General features: G+C 45.2%; 1 protein-coding gene across 1 annotated transcript; it reads right to left on the bottom strand.

Moving 5' to 3' along the window:
- Nucleotides 1-3,877: 3,877 nt before the first annotated feature.
- On the bottom strand, nucleotides 3,878-6,867 carry ADRB1 (adrenoceptor beta 1). Its single transcript, XM_002756607.5, has one exon. The coding sequence runs from the start codon at nucleotides 6,596-6,598 to the stop codon at nucleotides 5,171-5,173; it is 1,428 nt and encodes a 475-aa protein (XP_002756653.1). The 5' UTR covers nucleotides 6,599-6,867; the 3' UTR covers nucleotides 3,878-5,170.
- Between the last annotated feature and the right edge of the window lie 6,792 nt (nucleotides 6,868-13,659).

The following is a 13,659-nucleotide window of genomic DNA, read 5'->3' as shown; positions in this document are numbered from 1 at the left end:
CAAACAAGTATTTAAATTTTTATCTGCTTGGAGTTGCCATCTAATTGTGAGCAACACTGAAATTCTCAGGAAGAAACCCAAACTCGACATTTAAAATGCATCCTAGGTAAGTTTTGTGCCGTAACTGGGAAGAAAACAGTGTGGTCTTACTACTCCTAATTAACAGCTATGAGCAAAGGAATGTGGAGAGAGAGGAAGAAAGGAACTGTAAGTGTTGAGAGACGTTGAAAATCAGAGCTTTAGGAGACGATTTGTGAGAAATTAATGCTCCTAGGAAAAGAAATTCATCAAGAACTAGGTGTTCTGGATGTTTCTAGCTTATTCAATAATTGAAGGCTGCGCATGGTGGCTCAAGCTCATATTCTCAGCACTTCAGGAGGCCAAGGCAGGTGGACTGCTTGAGCCCAGGAGTTCAAAAGCAGCCTAGGCAACATAGGGAGACTCTGACTCTACAAAAAAAAAAAAAAAAAAAAAAATACAAAAAAAAAAAAGTGTTGGGTGTGGTGGCACGTGGCTGTAGTCCCAGCTACTCAGGAGGCTGAGGTGGGAGGACCAGTTGAACTTGGGAAATTGAGGCTGCAGTAAGCCATGATTGTCCCACTGTACTACCAGCCTGTACAACAGAGTGAGACCCTGTCTCAAAAAGAATTGAAGAAGCTCTCAAAAAAGGGCTAGTGAGTATGGTGGTTCTAAGACAAGAATGATCTTTAGGTACAGAAGGTGGGGACGTGATCATTGCCAAACACCCAAGAGAAGGCAAAGGTTTAAAGGCAGCTGCTTACAAAGCCTCCTTGGGTGCTGCTTATGTTACTGCAAAGATCGTGCTCTGATAGTGCCCGAAGAGTGGGAGCTTCTTAGAGCTCCCATTTTTGCAGTCTGTCATTAGAGCAATCAGATTTGAAGCCTCTTATCTGTTCCATGACCAAATGATTGACACTGATTGATTCAGGCACTATGGCCCTCTATCTACAAAGAGGTAAAAATATTGATAAGGTAAATTAGCCTACAAAGTACCTATTTCTCGTATTACTACCTTTTTGATTACATTAGAACGGCTATCAGAGACTACTTAAATGAGAGCAGACTAAACATGGAATTTTTAGAATAGTGTTATCCTGCCAGAAAAGTAGTTCAATAGAGTTTGCTTAAAAATCATTGCAATGTAGCAATGTTATTTGGGACACATTGAATAAAAAATCGTGAGATTCAGGAGCAATGTTCTAGATGGAAATTTAAATAGTGTGGAGGGTGTATGTGAAGAGGAAGAAAGAGAAATTAATTTAATTCCATTTGCTGATGTGACTGCAGCACAACTATTTTTAGGTATAATCCAAACAGTGCATATCTTCTCCATTTTGATTAGTAGACAATTGGCAGGGAGTCAAAAGAATTAGTATTTCTCAGCACATTATGCCAGAAATGTACAAATAAGATGACATTATCTGTGCCAATGTGTTTAATTTGAATTACTTCTAAGGTTTTAATTTTTTTCTTTCAAATAAACGAATGAGTCCAGCTTGGTTAAAACATTTTTAAAAAAGTGTTTCACAACTGGCAGCAAAAGTTATAGAACAATTTTTCCTTAGATCCCTGCTGAGAAGCTCTTGCAAGAAACTTAAATGTTAATATTACCCTGATACTTTGGGTGCAGAATTTCTGTCTGGCAATTTTATATATTGCGGGAGGAAGTCGGCACATTCAACAAAATGTGAAATTAAAATTAGCTAGGAAAATGTATTTAACAAGGAAAGATTTCACAATAGCCACTTAGGAGTTATTAATAATTCCAATTCCAGAGAAAGCATGGACTAAGAAATAAATAAACTCTATTTGCAAAGGTTTATATGGGCAAGCTCACCAAAGGACGAAGCCATATGGTATACCAATTACACATTTCTACATCAGGGAGAGAACTTATATATCCTGGAAAATCTCTATTGAGTTCTTGTTAGTGTTCAATCTGAACGTAACTTCCAATGTAGCAAATCTATGAATCCTGATCACAGTTTCCTGTTACAATTTTAAGGTTTGTGCTTTTGGTACTTTGCTACACACACGCCCATGGGTAAGGCTGTCTTTCTGCACACTCATTGCCCTCTTCTTCCTATTCCTGCAGTGCACAATCTCACCAGATTAAGCAGGACTGGCAGTCTTCTCCTCCCACTGCCATCGCTACTGGGACTGGCAGCCTATCTCCCCACATTTTCCATTATAAATCAATGGCTGCCTTCTTCAAAATCGACGAAAAGTAGTCTTCACGGATATTTGGAATCACTGACAGGGTCCGTTTCTGAATCCACGTAATACTCAGTTGGAGAGCATGGGGGATGACAAAAAAATCTATCCTATTTCCTGCCAATACATAGAAACCAGTCCCAAGATTATAGGGGCTTCCTCTCACTCACTAAAGTGATTGAGCCTGGGTACTAAGTGGTTAAATTATATACATTTGTTCTTAAAGCTTAAAGGACTTTTGTCATTTAATACCTGAAATTTGATGGGCCCGTATATATGTTTTGGGCTGAGAAGATTTCTTTTCATTTAAATGTGAAGACTTATCTAGACAAAATAAGTAAATAATCAGGAAATCAAGAAAGTGAAGCATTTAACTGCTACTTCAGTGTCTAGTAATTTCAGACAAAAAAGGACAAAACCCCTAAGAAAATGCATCTTACACACTCATGGTGGGGAGTGGATAGAAATTAACCATATTTGGTTCCTAGGGAAATTATAGTGACATTCATCCCGAGACTGATTATACATGCTCCAAAATATATTTCTTTAAATATTTATTTTTATATTCTTAAAGAAGCTCATCCTTTCTTTCTTTCTTCTCTCTCTCTCTCTCTCTTTCTTGCTGGAAAGGGGTTAAACTTCATAGCAGCTTTTGTTGAGGCTGCTCCTGTTTGTGCAACCTTCTGCTGGTCTCTAAAACATCTACGTCATTAACCTTTCTCAGAAGATGGTTGCCTTGTCTTTAGAATATGCCATTGCAAAAAACAATGTTCAGTCTCGACATTTCCCTATTAGAGAATACTCTCTCGTGTTAAAGTGTAGCATAAGCCAGACATGAATACTCTTTACTTTGATTTCTTTACTGTATGGTCATGATATAAAAAGCCTATTTAAAAATAGAGTATTTTAATGTATTTTGGATAATGTAAAATCACTATCAGGACAGAATTTCACCATACTTTCCTTTAGGAACTAACTTTATGAAAAAGACCCCATCCTTTGGGTGCTTTAATTTTCTTAGAAACTTAAATCCTTTCACATTTGCTTTTACCTGTGATCTGTCCACCCAGAACTTCTGGCAAAATGATCTACTTGACTACGCTAGAGGAAAAACATTTACTTCAGAAGCCCTTTTATATATTTTTGCTTAACCATGAAAGCATTTTTCATTCTAAACAGCCTCTGGAGAAATCTGCACACACTGATCATCTGCAGGCTGTGATTTTCTATTGGAAAACAAAAATAAGCTGTGGAAGCCACTTACTGCATTCCAAGTAGGCAACTGATCATTCAATGAGTCTTTCCTGCATTTCCATGAAAGTTGCAGCTGAGTTAAATGGCCACATCACTGGTTTTTAAATTTATTTTTAGAATATAAGCAATCCCAAATGTCACTTCTTAAGTCAAGTGCAGCAGATGGGATCTTGAAAGTGCCTACACATTTAATCTGGCTGTGAAAATTTAGGGCAAATCTGGAGCTCTCAGTAGGTAAACACCTTATTTGGTCTGGAGGCATTTTGCTATGTTATTGAATCATGAAAACCTATTAAAAGAGCTCTATAGAAATCCAGTCTGTATTCTGAACAAAACAAGCTGTCTTTTTCATTATTGCTGACCCCGTACAGACACACGATACATAATCTCAATTGTGCTTCATTGGTATTTATTGCACATGGACCAATTCCTCACACAGTAGTTAGTTGCACCAGAGTATAAATACTTGGTAAAACACACAAGAGGAAATAGAATTTACACACAAGTGCTAACTTTCACCAGCAAATTCACGTGGGCACTTGGACATAAAAAAAATAAAAAATCCTTAAGATAATTATATTTATAATATGGATACAGTTACAGTACCATGATAAAGGAGTATAAAAAGGTATTTTCCCAATAAATCATTAGCTCTATAACATACTAGACAACAGAAGTAGAGCTTGAATTTTATTTTAGTTTTTAAGATCTGCCCACCACTTCCCCAGTTAAAAAATATTTAACTTCTTTTTGTGCAAGTAATGTTTTCTGTGGAATTTGTAATTCCTAACACTGTGCAAAAATGGCATTTTGAACCACTCCTTTTTTTGTTTTTGTTTTTATCCACATGTGCAGTAATCAAAACTGTCTCTCTCTCTCTTTTCATGTCCTGTCTTAAATTGACAAGAGTCACATGTCACAGAGAGAGGCTCTGCGCCTGGTCCTTCCAACTAGTATTGATACATAAATAAGCTGTTTAATATAAACAAGTCTTTCTATCTGCTGTGCAAATGCACAGTGTGAGGTAGAAATCCCGTAGCCTGACCATCCAGGCGCGCGGGGGATCAGAGGGTTTGCCCTACACAAGGAAAGCAAATTGGGGCTTGTTCCAAGAAGAGCTTAACATTTCTTGAAACGTGATTTTTTTTTTTTTTTTGCATCCATCCTTTTCGCTTTCATAACAGCGGAAACCATTACTTAGGAATTAAAATGAAATTTCTCTGGAAAGCAAAAGGAAATAAATATGCCTTGATAAACTGTCATTCTCCTCTCTCTGGCTGGTAGACTGCCCCTGTTCCTGGGACAGGGTCGGGAGCCAGGTTGATCGGATTTTAATCCCCTCCTAATGCTTCTTCTCCCTTCCCCTGCCCACCCAGCTTCCACTCCCATCCTCGTGGAGTCAAAAACCACCTGGGGGGAAAAATCTAAAGATGCATCACAGGCACACACAAAAGAAGGCCGGACCACAAACAGAAGAAGAAGGAAAACAACCCAAGGAACATCAGCAAGCCACTCTCCCACCCCTCCCCAAACTTTCCTTTTTGTGCAACGGTCCGTGGCTTTTCTGTTTGCCTTGGATGATTCAGACGAGGTTTGTGGGCTTCGAGTTCACCTGCTTTCGGTCTTGAGTAAACACAGATCTCCGAGATCCCCCGGGAAGCCGTTCCGGGGCGCCGGGCCCCTACACCTTGGATTCCGAGGCGAAGCCGGGGCGGCACGGCTCGTCCAGGCTCGAGTCGCTGTCCGCCGCCGCCCCGCCGTTGCAGCCGGCCCAGGGCTCCAGCAGGCGCGCGGGCGGCGTGGCCCCGACGACATCGTCGTCGTCGTCGTCCGACGCGGCCCCGGGCGACGGCGGAGGACCGGGCCGGGCCAGGCAGCCCGAGGCGCGCGGCCGGTCCCCGTGGGCCGCGTGGCGCCGGCTGGCGGCCCTGCGCGCGCAGCGGAGCAGGCGCTGGAAGGCCTTGCGGAAGTCCGGGCTGCGGCAGTATATGATGGGGTTGAAGGCCGAGTTGGCGTAGCCCAGCCAGTTGAAGAAGACGAAGAGGCGATCAGGCACCAGCTCGCGGTGGAAGGCCTTCACCACGTTGGCCAGGAAGAAGGGCAGCCAGCAGAGCGTGAACACTCCCATGATGATGCCCAGCGTCTTGAGCGCCTTCTGCTCGCGCAGGGCCACGAGGCGCGAGGGCCGCCGCTTGCCCGCGCGCCCGTTGGCCAGGGGGGCGGCGGCGGCGGCGGCGTTGGGGCGCGGGGGTCCTGGCGCTGACGGCGGCGCGGGCGCGGGGGCGGGTGAGGGCGGCCGCTCCGGGCCGCCGAGGAACCGGCGCTCGCAGCTGTCGATCTTCTTCACCTGCTTCTGGGCCTCGCGGAACACCCGCAGGTACACGAAGGCCATGATGCATAGGGGCACGTAGAAGGAGACCACGGACGAGGCGATGGCGTAGGCCCGGTTGGTGACGAAGTCGCAGCACTTGGGGTCGTTGTAGCAGCGGCGCGCCTCGTCGCTCTCCGCCCGCCACCAGTGCATGAGGATGGGCAAGAAGGACACCAGCGCCGAGATGGCCCACACGGTGCACACGAGGCCCCTTGCCCGCGCGCGCGTCAGCAGGCTCTGGTAGCGGAAGGGCGACGTGATGGCGAGGTAGCGGTCCAGGGCGATGACACACAGGGTCTCGATGCTGGCCGTCACGCACAGCACGTCTACCGAGGTCCACAGCTCGCAGAAGAAGGAGCCGTACTCCCAGCCGCCCCACACCACGATGGTGGCCCCGAACGGCACCACCAGCAGCCCCATGACCAGGTCGGCGCTGGCCAAGGACATGATGAAGAGGTTGGTGAGCGTCTGCAGCCGCGGCGTCTTGGCGATGGCCACAATCACCAGCACGTTGCCCGCCACGATGAGCAGCACGATAAGCGCCATCAGCAGGCCCATACCCGCCGTCCACTGCTGCGACAGCGGCTCGAGGCCTTCGCTGGCGGGAGGCAGCAGCGAGGCGGGCGGCGACGCGGGCACCAGCAACCGCGCCGCAGTGGCCGCGCCGTCGGGGAGCGGCGCAGCCGACGACAGGTTGGCGGGATCGGAGGCGCCCAGGACGAGCGCCCCCGCGCCCATGCCGAGCTGCGGAGGCCGGGGGCGGTGGGTGTGGCGGGGCTGGGCAGTGGCTAGGGAACACCCCAGGAGCCCGGGCGGCGGGGTGCGCCGAGGGAGGTCGCGGCCGGGTCAGGACAGCCACGGCGCGGGGCCGGAGGCATGGGCGCCGGGCGCCTTTCCCGCCGGATCCGAGCGCTGTCGCTGTCGCCGCCGCCGCCGCCGCCGCTGCCGCTGCTGGAAGAGCCGCCGGGACCTCAGCATGTTTCTGAGCGCGCCGGGCCCGCAGCTCCGGCACCCAGCACCCACCCCACCCCGCTCCCACCTCCCCAAGCCAACCCCCGGGGCCTCGCGTCAGGTTCCTGTAGCCAATCGGGGCAAAGGCACGCCCCCGTCGGGTCTGCCCCCCCCAACTCCCCGCACCCCACTCCAGTTGGCAATTGAGCCGCTCCTGAGAGTCCGGAGCTGATCGCGGAGCTAGTGCCTCCCGTGCGGCCCGCGGGTTCCTGCGGACGCGCCCCTTCCTGCGCCCGCTGGTTCCAGGTCCCTGTTCCGCGCACCCCCTCCCGCGCCCGGCTCCCCCGAGGGGCCCCGCCCCCTCCCGCGGCCCCCAAGTGCTCCCGCAGCCGCTGCTGCGCCCCGTTTGCCTCCCGCGCCAGGCTCCCTCCTGCGCCCCTGCTTCCCCAGCATCCCCTCGACCTGCAGTCCTGGGGGTTCCCTGCGGCAGAGAGCGCTCGCTCCTTGGAGCGAGGAGGGGACCTTGGTGTTCTGGAAGCGCCAGAGCGCCTGGGACTGCTTGCCCGCCGGGCATGAAGGAGTTTGCCCTGCGAGCTTGGTTGTGGCATGGGGCAGCCTAGCAGGGTGTGTGTAAAACCCTTCCCCCGTCAAGAGGCGACCCAGCCAGCCTGTGTCGTGACAGCTTGGGGGATCAGAGGTGGGTGTTAGTGGTTAGAGGAAACTTCCCAGCAGAGCGGGTTGCTGGAGCCAAGGGCGCATCTGTTCAGAATGCTCTCTGGGCGCTGTTCTTGCAGGGATCTTCTGTTGAACCTCAAGTGCAGTGGAAGTGGAAAGGATGCGAAGGTTTGTGCATCTAACAGCTAACGCTGAGGACCCGCTGGCATCGTATTCACTCCTCAGTCCCAGCTAATGAATGTGTGAGCAAGATGCAACGGTGTGTGCTCATGATAAAGGGAGAGGCTTAGGGAGACAGAAACGTTGAGATACAGAGCAAACGGTACGACTGCGAGGGGAAAAAAAACATGCTTAATTACATTTTAGACTTGTCAGTGATAACACCTGTATTTTGTGTTTTATTACTCTTGTGATTTTGTAATTTGAGCTAGGTCAGTACCAACACAAAGGTACTGTCAGTTTCGGCTGACGTCATGAACTACCATTTCAGATTCCTTGGTCTGCTGCTTGTTTTCTCCTTTTCCCAAGTTCCCAGATTCTCAAAACTCTGGGATTAGTTTTGGAGGGATGAGACAAGAACACATATAAATACTCCAGAGGATTAAAATCCGAAAGCATTTAAAGTTGTATCTGTGTTTTTTTGAGTTGGCAAATGAATCGCTTTGAAATGAGTGAGTTGTTAACCTGGCGAAATGGATTATATTGGGGTGGGGGCACAGCCATGAATATTCAGTGCGGCAGGACTGCAAGCCCCTTCTCTCATTTGGCCCCTGTAGTGTCCTCAGTTCAGGCTCGAAAAACAAAATATCTTTAATTGGGTCCTTGAGAAGTAAACAGCTTCTAATTGTTTATGTAAGGGTGCATGAAAATGTTATATAATTCTCACAGGTCCTTCTGGCATTGGAGTAAGAACAGTGCCTGCAATGAACATCAGCATCTTTGCTGATGTTGGTCGTCAGTATGATCAAGCTCATATTCTTACCTTGCAAGGAGAGACTGATTTCCACAGCTGTCCAGGTCAAAAGCAAAAAGGAATGTTTTTAAAGTTTATATAAAGCCAAGCAGTTTTAACCACTTTCTTTTACAGAAATGCAAACATATGAATTTGCTTTAGGCCCAAGACTGATGGTTAGAGTGTTACAACTGGGGAGTAATTTGCTTATTCACTCCCTGCCCAGGATTTATCAGCTGATTTGCCAACTTGGGGGGGTTGAGGAGGGGTGCCAGGAAACAAGAGGACTTAGAAAAAGGGGAAGAAGGAGACTACACCCCAAGTTTTCCATGTCACCGCAAGCCTGAGATTCCTGGCGTCTTTCTTTCATTCTTTCTCCTTCTCTTTCTTTTCTTTCTCTCTCTCTTTCTTTTCTTTCCCTCTTTTTCTTTCTCGCTCTCTTTCTCTCCTTCTTTCTCTCTCCCTCGCTCCTTCCTTTCTCTTTCTCCCTTCCTTCCTTCCTTTTGTCTTTGCTTTCCTTTCTTCTTTCTTTTCTTTCTTCCTTTCTTTCTTTCCTTCTTTTTCACTCTTGTTGCCCAGGCTGGAGTACAGTGGCACGATCTTGGCTCACTGCAACCTCTGCCTCCTGGGTTCAAGGGATTCTCCAGCCTTAACCTCTCAAGTAGCTGGGATTACAGGCATGTACCACCACACCTAGCTAATTTTGTATTTTTAATGGAGACAGGGTTTCACCATGGACTGGTCTCGAAAACCTTGGCCTCCCAAAATGCTGGGATTACAGTAGTGAGCAACTGTGCCCAGCCTTCTGGCTTCTTTCTGGGCCCCCAAGGGGCAGTCTCAAAATAGCCAAGGGATTGGAAGAAGTTGAAATTGATGCTGCTCAGGAAAGGAGCTCTGAGTGCTGGGCTGCAGGGTGAGGCACAGGGAATGTGGGGAAGAGGTTTTTCCTTGCCATCTTTCTGTCAAGTGGTGTTACCAGAATAGTGTACCAACCTTAAATGGCCTTGAAGGGTGGAAGGCATTGCTTTTCTGTGTGCGATAAGGCCAGAACTTGGTTGTAGAGGTTCAGGGCAGAAGCCAGATGCCAGTAACTTTGCTGTATCATCATTACGTATATAAACACACTGTGACATTTGAATTGTTGAAAACTCTCCTGAAACTTTTTCCCCTGCTCATTCAGAAATACATCAAGTTTCTCTGAATTTCTGTATAATAAATACATTAAATTATAAACACTGAAAACCAGAAGGCTATTCTAGCAGGAGTATCCATACAGGGATCTCAGGAATTCTTGGGAATTTCCTTCCATTTTCCTGACAGGAGAGTTTGGAATAGTTCATGTTCAATAGTGTTGGTTGTCTAATAAAAATAAAATATTCTCGGAACTCCTTTGATTCCTACATTTTATGGTTAGGGTGTGTGTGTGTGTGTGTGTGTGTGTGTGTGTGTAACATTTTTTAGCCTAACACTTTTTGTTCTTAGTAAGGATACAAGATCAAGAATAAAAACATATGAACTTATACAAGTACTGGATATTGTAAGTTGAACAAAACTCCCTCATTTCTTCATTATTCACTTGCAACTGTTAAAGCAAATTAGTTCTAAAAACCCGTATATTTGACAGTACTTTGGAAAATGACAGAAAGCGCCAACGATGAAGGCTGATCTTGAGAGGTTGTGCACGTCTTCTGCAGAGTTCCTGCCCCCACTTCTTCCTTTCCCATCCCGCCACCCTCACCCCACACCAGGACTTGCCATGGGTTCTATTTGATCTCCCTGTCTCTGGTCCTCCCTGCTCCATTTAATCTGGCATACCATAGCCAAAGGAATATTTCCAAAATGCTGCTTCAACCAAGATGCTTTTCTATTCTGCAACCTTATCTCTTCAATTTGACAGTCATAGCTCTTCCCAGTCCAATTCCAAATGGCCTTAGCAACCCTATTTCATACTAGAACTCTCCTTGTCACCACAAGTTGCGTTTCCGTATTCCTTTTCCTTTTGTGGATACATATTCCTTCTTTTTCTACATCTGTACTTTCTCAGTGGGTTCCCTCCACCAAAACCCACTCCTTCTCTGCTCCCATGAATTCAGCCTTGGAGATCTGGTTAGACTCTCTCTTCCCCATCCATTGCTTCTGAAAATTCTCTCTCCTTCCCTCTGACCTATAGAAGTGACTCTCCTTATTTCATTTCAGCTGGCAATTTACAACAGGTTGCCTTATGAGGCTTCTTATATTGTTATCTTGTTAAAGTTTTATGTTTTCCTCTTTTCTTCTCTTATAGATTATAAGCTCACTGAGAGCCAGGACTGTCTCATACATTTTTATAGCTCCCATGTTTACTGATATTTACTTGATATTAATGAACATTTAGCTTTGATTCATAAATATCTGATATTTACTTTATTAAAATATTCTCATTTTTATACACATGAGACATACATGAGTGTTTTAGGAGTTACAGTCTTCACACTTGCTTACCATTTACAGCAATAATCCATATTCTTACCACCTAGTCAACATTTTCACATAAACATTTCAAAATACTTTACAAAAGCAAGGTAGGTTCATGAGATAAATTTATATCAGACCTATTCGGTAGTAAATAAAGTGAGATGTAGGTAAGAGATTTCTCCAAAGGAGCCATGCAAGCCCACCTCCATAAAAGCCACTACCTGGCAGGGCTCAGTAGCTCAAGCCTGAGTAATCCCAGCACTTTGGGAGGCTGAGTCAGAAGGACCACTTGAGCCCACAAGATTGAGAAAGAAAAAGCACTACCTTTTCTTTGTAAATGACTCAGTGAATAGCCTTTTTCCTTAGCCTTTATTTATGATACTATATCTATATATCCAGCCATTTCTGCCCTAGGAGAGTTGCTGATGACTTGAATGTGGTTTCAAGTTGTATATCAAATCAAAGGTTTGCAGAACAGTGATGATAACAGGCATCTAACCCATCCAAGGTCGCAAGCCGTAAGCCTGGCAAAGACATTTACATACTTGAGTTGACTTTACCAGAAAATGAGTTAAAAATAAAAGTGAGCAGCCTAACTGGACAACTGCTGGAAGATCTGCCAAAGAATATGTGGGGGAATTTCCTAATAAAACCCCAGGAAGTATATGCACTCTGTTAGCAAAATGTGCCTTGACACTCTTAATAGCCCGAAGCTATTTGAAATCAAGCTATAACAAATCGAAGGATTTGTTAATCAGAGGTTCAGTGGCTGTTTCTCAGGAAAGATATATGACTTTTCACATGAAGCAACACAAATGCTAAAACAATCACTCAGTGCTAACTAACCAAAGAACAGGGCTGGCACTTAAGGTCACATACTGGTTTTGTAGCCACAATTTACACAGGGACGACCATCTCTAGCCATCTTGAAAACAAGCACAGAGAACAGTAACATAATCATAGCACAGTGTGGACTATTAGGAAAATTCAAAAGCTTCCCTCTCTCCCCATCTTCTTCCTCCTCCTGCACTTTCCCCCTCCTTTTTCTCCTCCTCTTCTTCCTTGTGTTTCTACCAAGTACATTGAACAATGCTAGAGCCAATAATAATATTTTTCAAAATTTGGATGTTTTGCGAAGTGCTCAGACCTGGGAGGCAAAAGGCCTAGGTTTGTGTCCCAGCTTTGTTGCTTTTCTGTTTGACCTTTGATAGTGGCTTCACCTTTAAAGTGGACTCACCATTTGCTCCCTTACAGGCTTGTGTGGGAATTACATGAGGTAATGTATATGAAAGCTTCTTGAAATCGTGTACAGCTCCATATATTTGTAAAGCAACACTGTCTTATCCAATCATCATGACATTGCAAACCATGAAAGGGTTAGGATTTGCTTGCATGAGAAGAGTCGGTTCACTTAGATAAGCTTCTGTTTATCCGCTTGACTCCTTTCTTTTCCACTCTAGATATTAATAGGATTCAGAGCCTGGATAACCGTGAACTATTTTTAAATGCTTTTAGCAAATTACGTTTTCAAAAGTTTTTCTCCTTTTTTCTGTTCTTCCTTAGTATGTGCCCTCTTCTTTTTAAAAAAAAAAAAAAAAATTATGTGATTCTCTTAAATCAACTCCTTTTCAGTATTTCAGTAGCAAAATATTCACAGCAGAGAATGGATTTTTTTCCCTCAAGTTAACTATTAGGGCCATGACTAGTAATTTTAAGGAGGAAAAAGGAAGTCAGCAGAATATAAGACTTCAAGCAACTTTCAAAAATCCTGTTCTTATTCAGTTATATAATGAATAAAAATCGATTGCTTATCAGGTGAAATCTTACATGAAAGTGTTCATGGTAATAAGAATATGAGCATTATACATGATAAGCTATTGGCTGGGTTGTCCTTCAGTTTGTCCCAATCCAGAGCTTGTGATGACAACAAGCTGGGATAATTATTGAAAACTCTAGGTTTTATTTTAACAGTAACACAGAGATTTACTTGTTCCAGACAAAATAATTATGTTATAAGAAACTAAGACATTAATAGCAACAAGAACCCCAAAGCCCTTGTAAGTTTCTGAAGAGTAGGAATGATACCTTTAAACATTTTCGCCCCTTTTTCTTCTGACCATGTAGTAGATACAATATTTAATAAATTCCTGTGGAATAGAAGAACCATTTAAAACCATATGTCGAGTGGATTTTCTTTTCTTTTTCTTTTTTTTTTTTTGAGACGGAGTTTCACTCGTGTTACCCAGGCTGGAGTGCAATGGCACGATCTCGGCTCACCGCAACCTCTGCCTCCTGGGTTCAGGCAATTCTCCTGCTTCAGCCTCCCAAGCAGCTGGGATTTCAGGCGTGCATCACCATGCCCAGCTAATTTTTCATATTTTTAGTAGAGACAGGGTTTCACCATGTTGACCAGGATGGTCTTGATCTCTTGACCTCGTGATCCACCCGCCTTGGCCTCCCAAAGTGCTGGGGTTACAGGCGTGAGCCACCACGCCCGGCCCGGATTTTCTATAATAAAATAAGACATTGTGTTTTCCATGTGGCCATGGAACATCTGGACCATCCAACTGAATGGAATTGCCAGATCAAATTATTTACATTTCTTTCTTTTCACTCTTTTCATTCACTACTTTGAGGAAACCAAATCGCCTTTCATATATTTTTCCACTTCTTTGTATTGTATAGGTATTTTTGTAGTTAACTAACTCATTATGTACTGTAAAAATGCCCATCCAGACCCACTCAGTAAGTAGAGGCATGCCAAGTC

The sequence above is a fragment of the Callithrix jacchus genome, chromosome 12 (genome assembly GCF_049354715.1).
Source record: "Callithrix jacchus isolate 240 chromosome 12, calJac240_pri, whole genome shotgun sequence".
NCBI lineage: Eukaryota > Metazoa > Chordata > Mammalia > Primates > Cebidae > Callithrix > Callithrix jacchus.
Note: the sequence above shows the minus strand (reverse complement) of the source record. Positions and strands in the feature narration are given on the sequence as shown.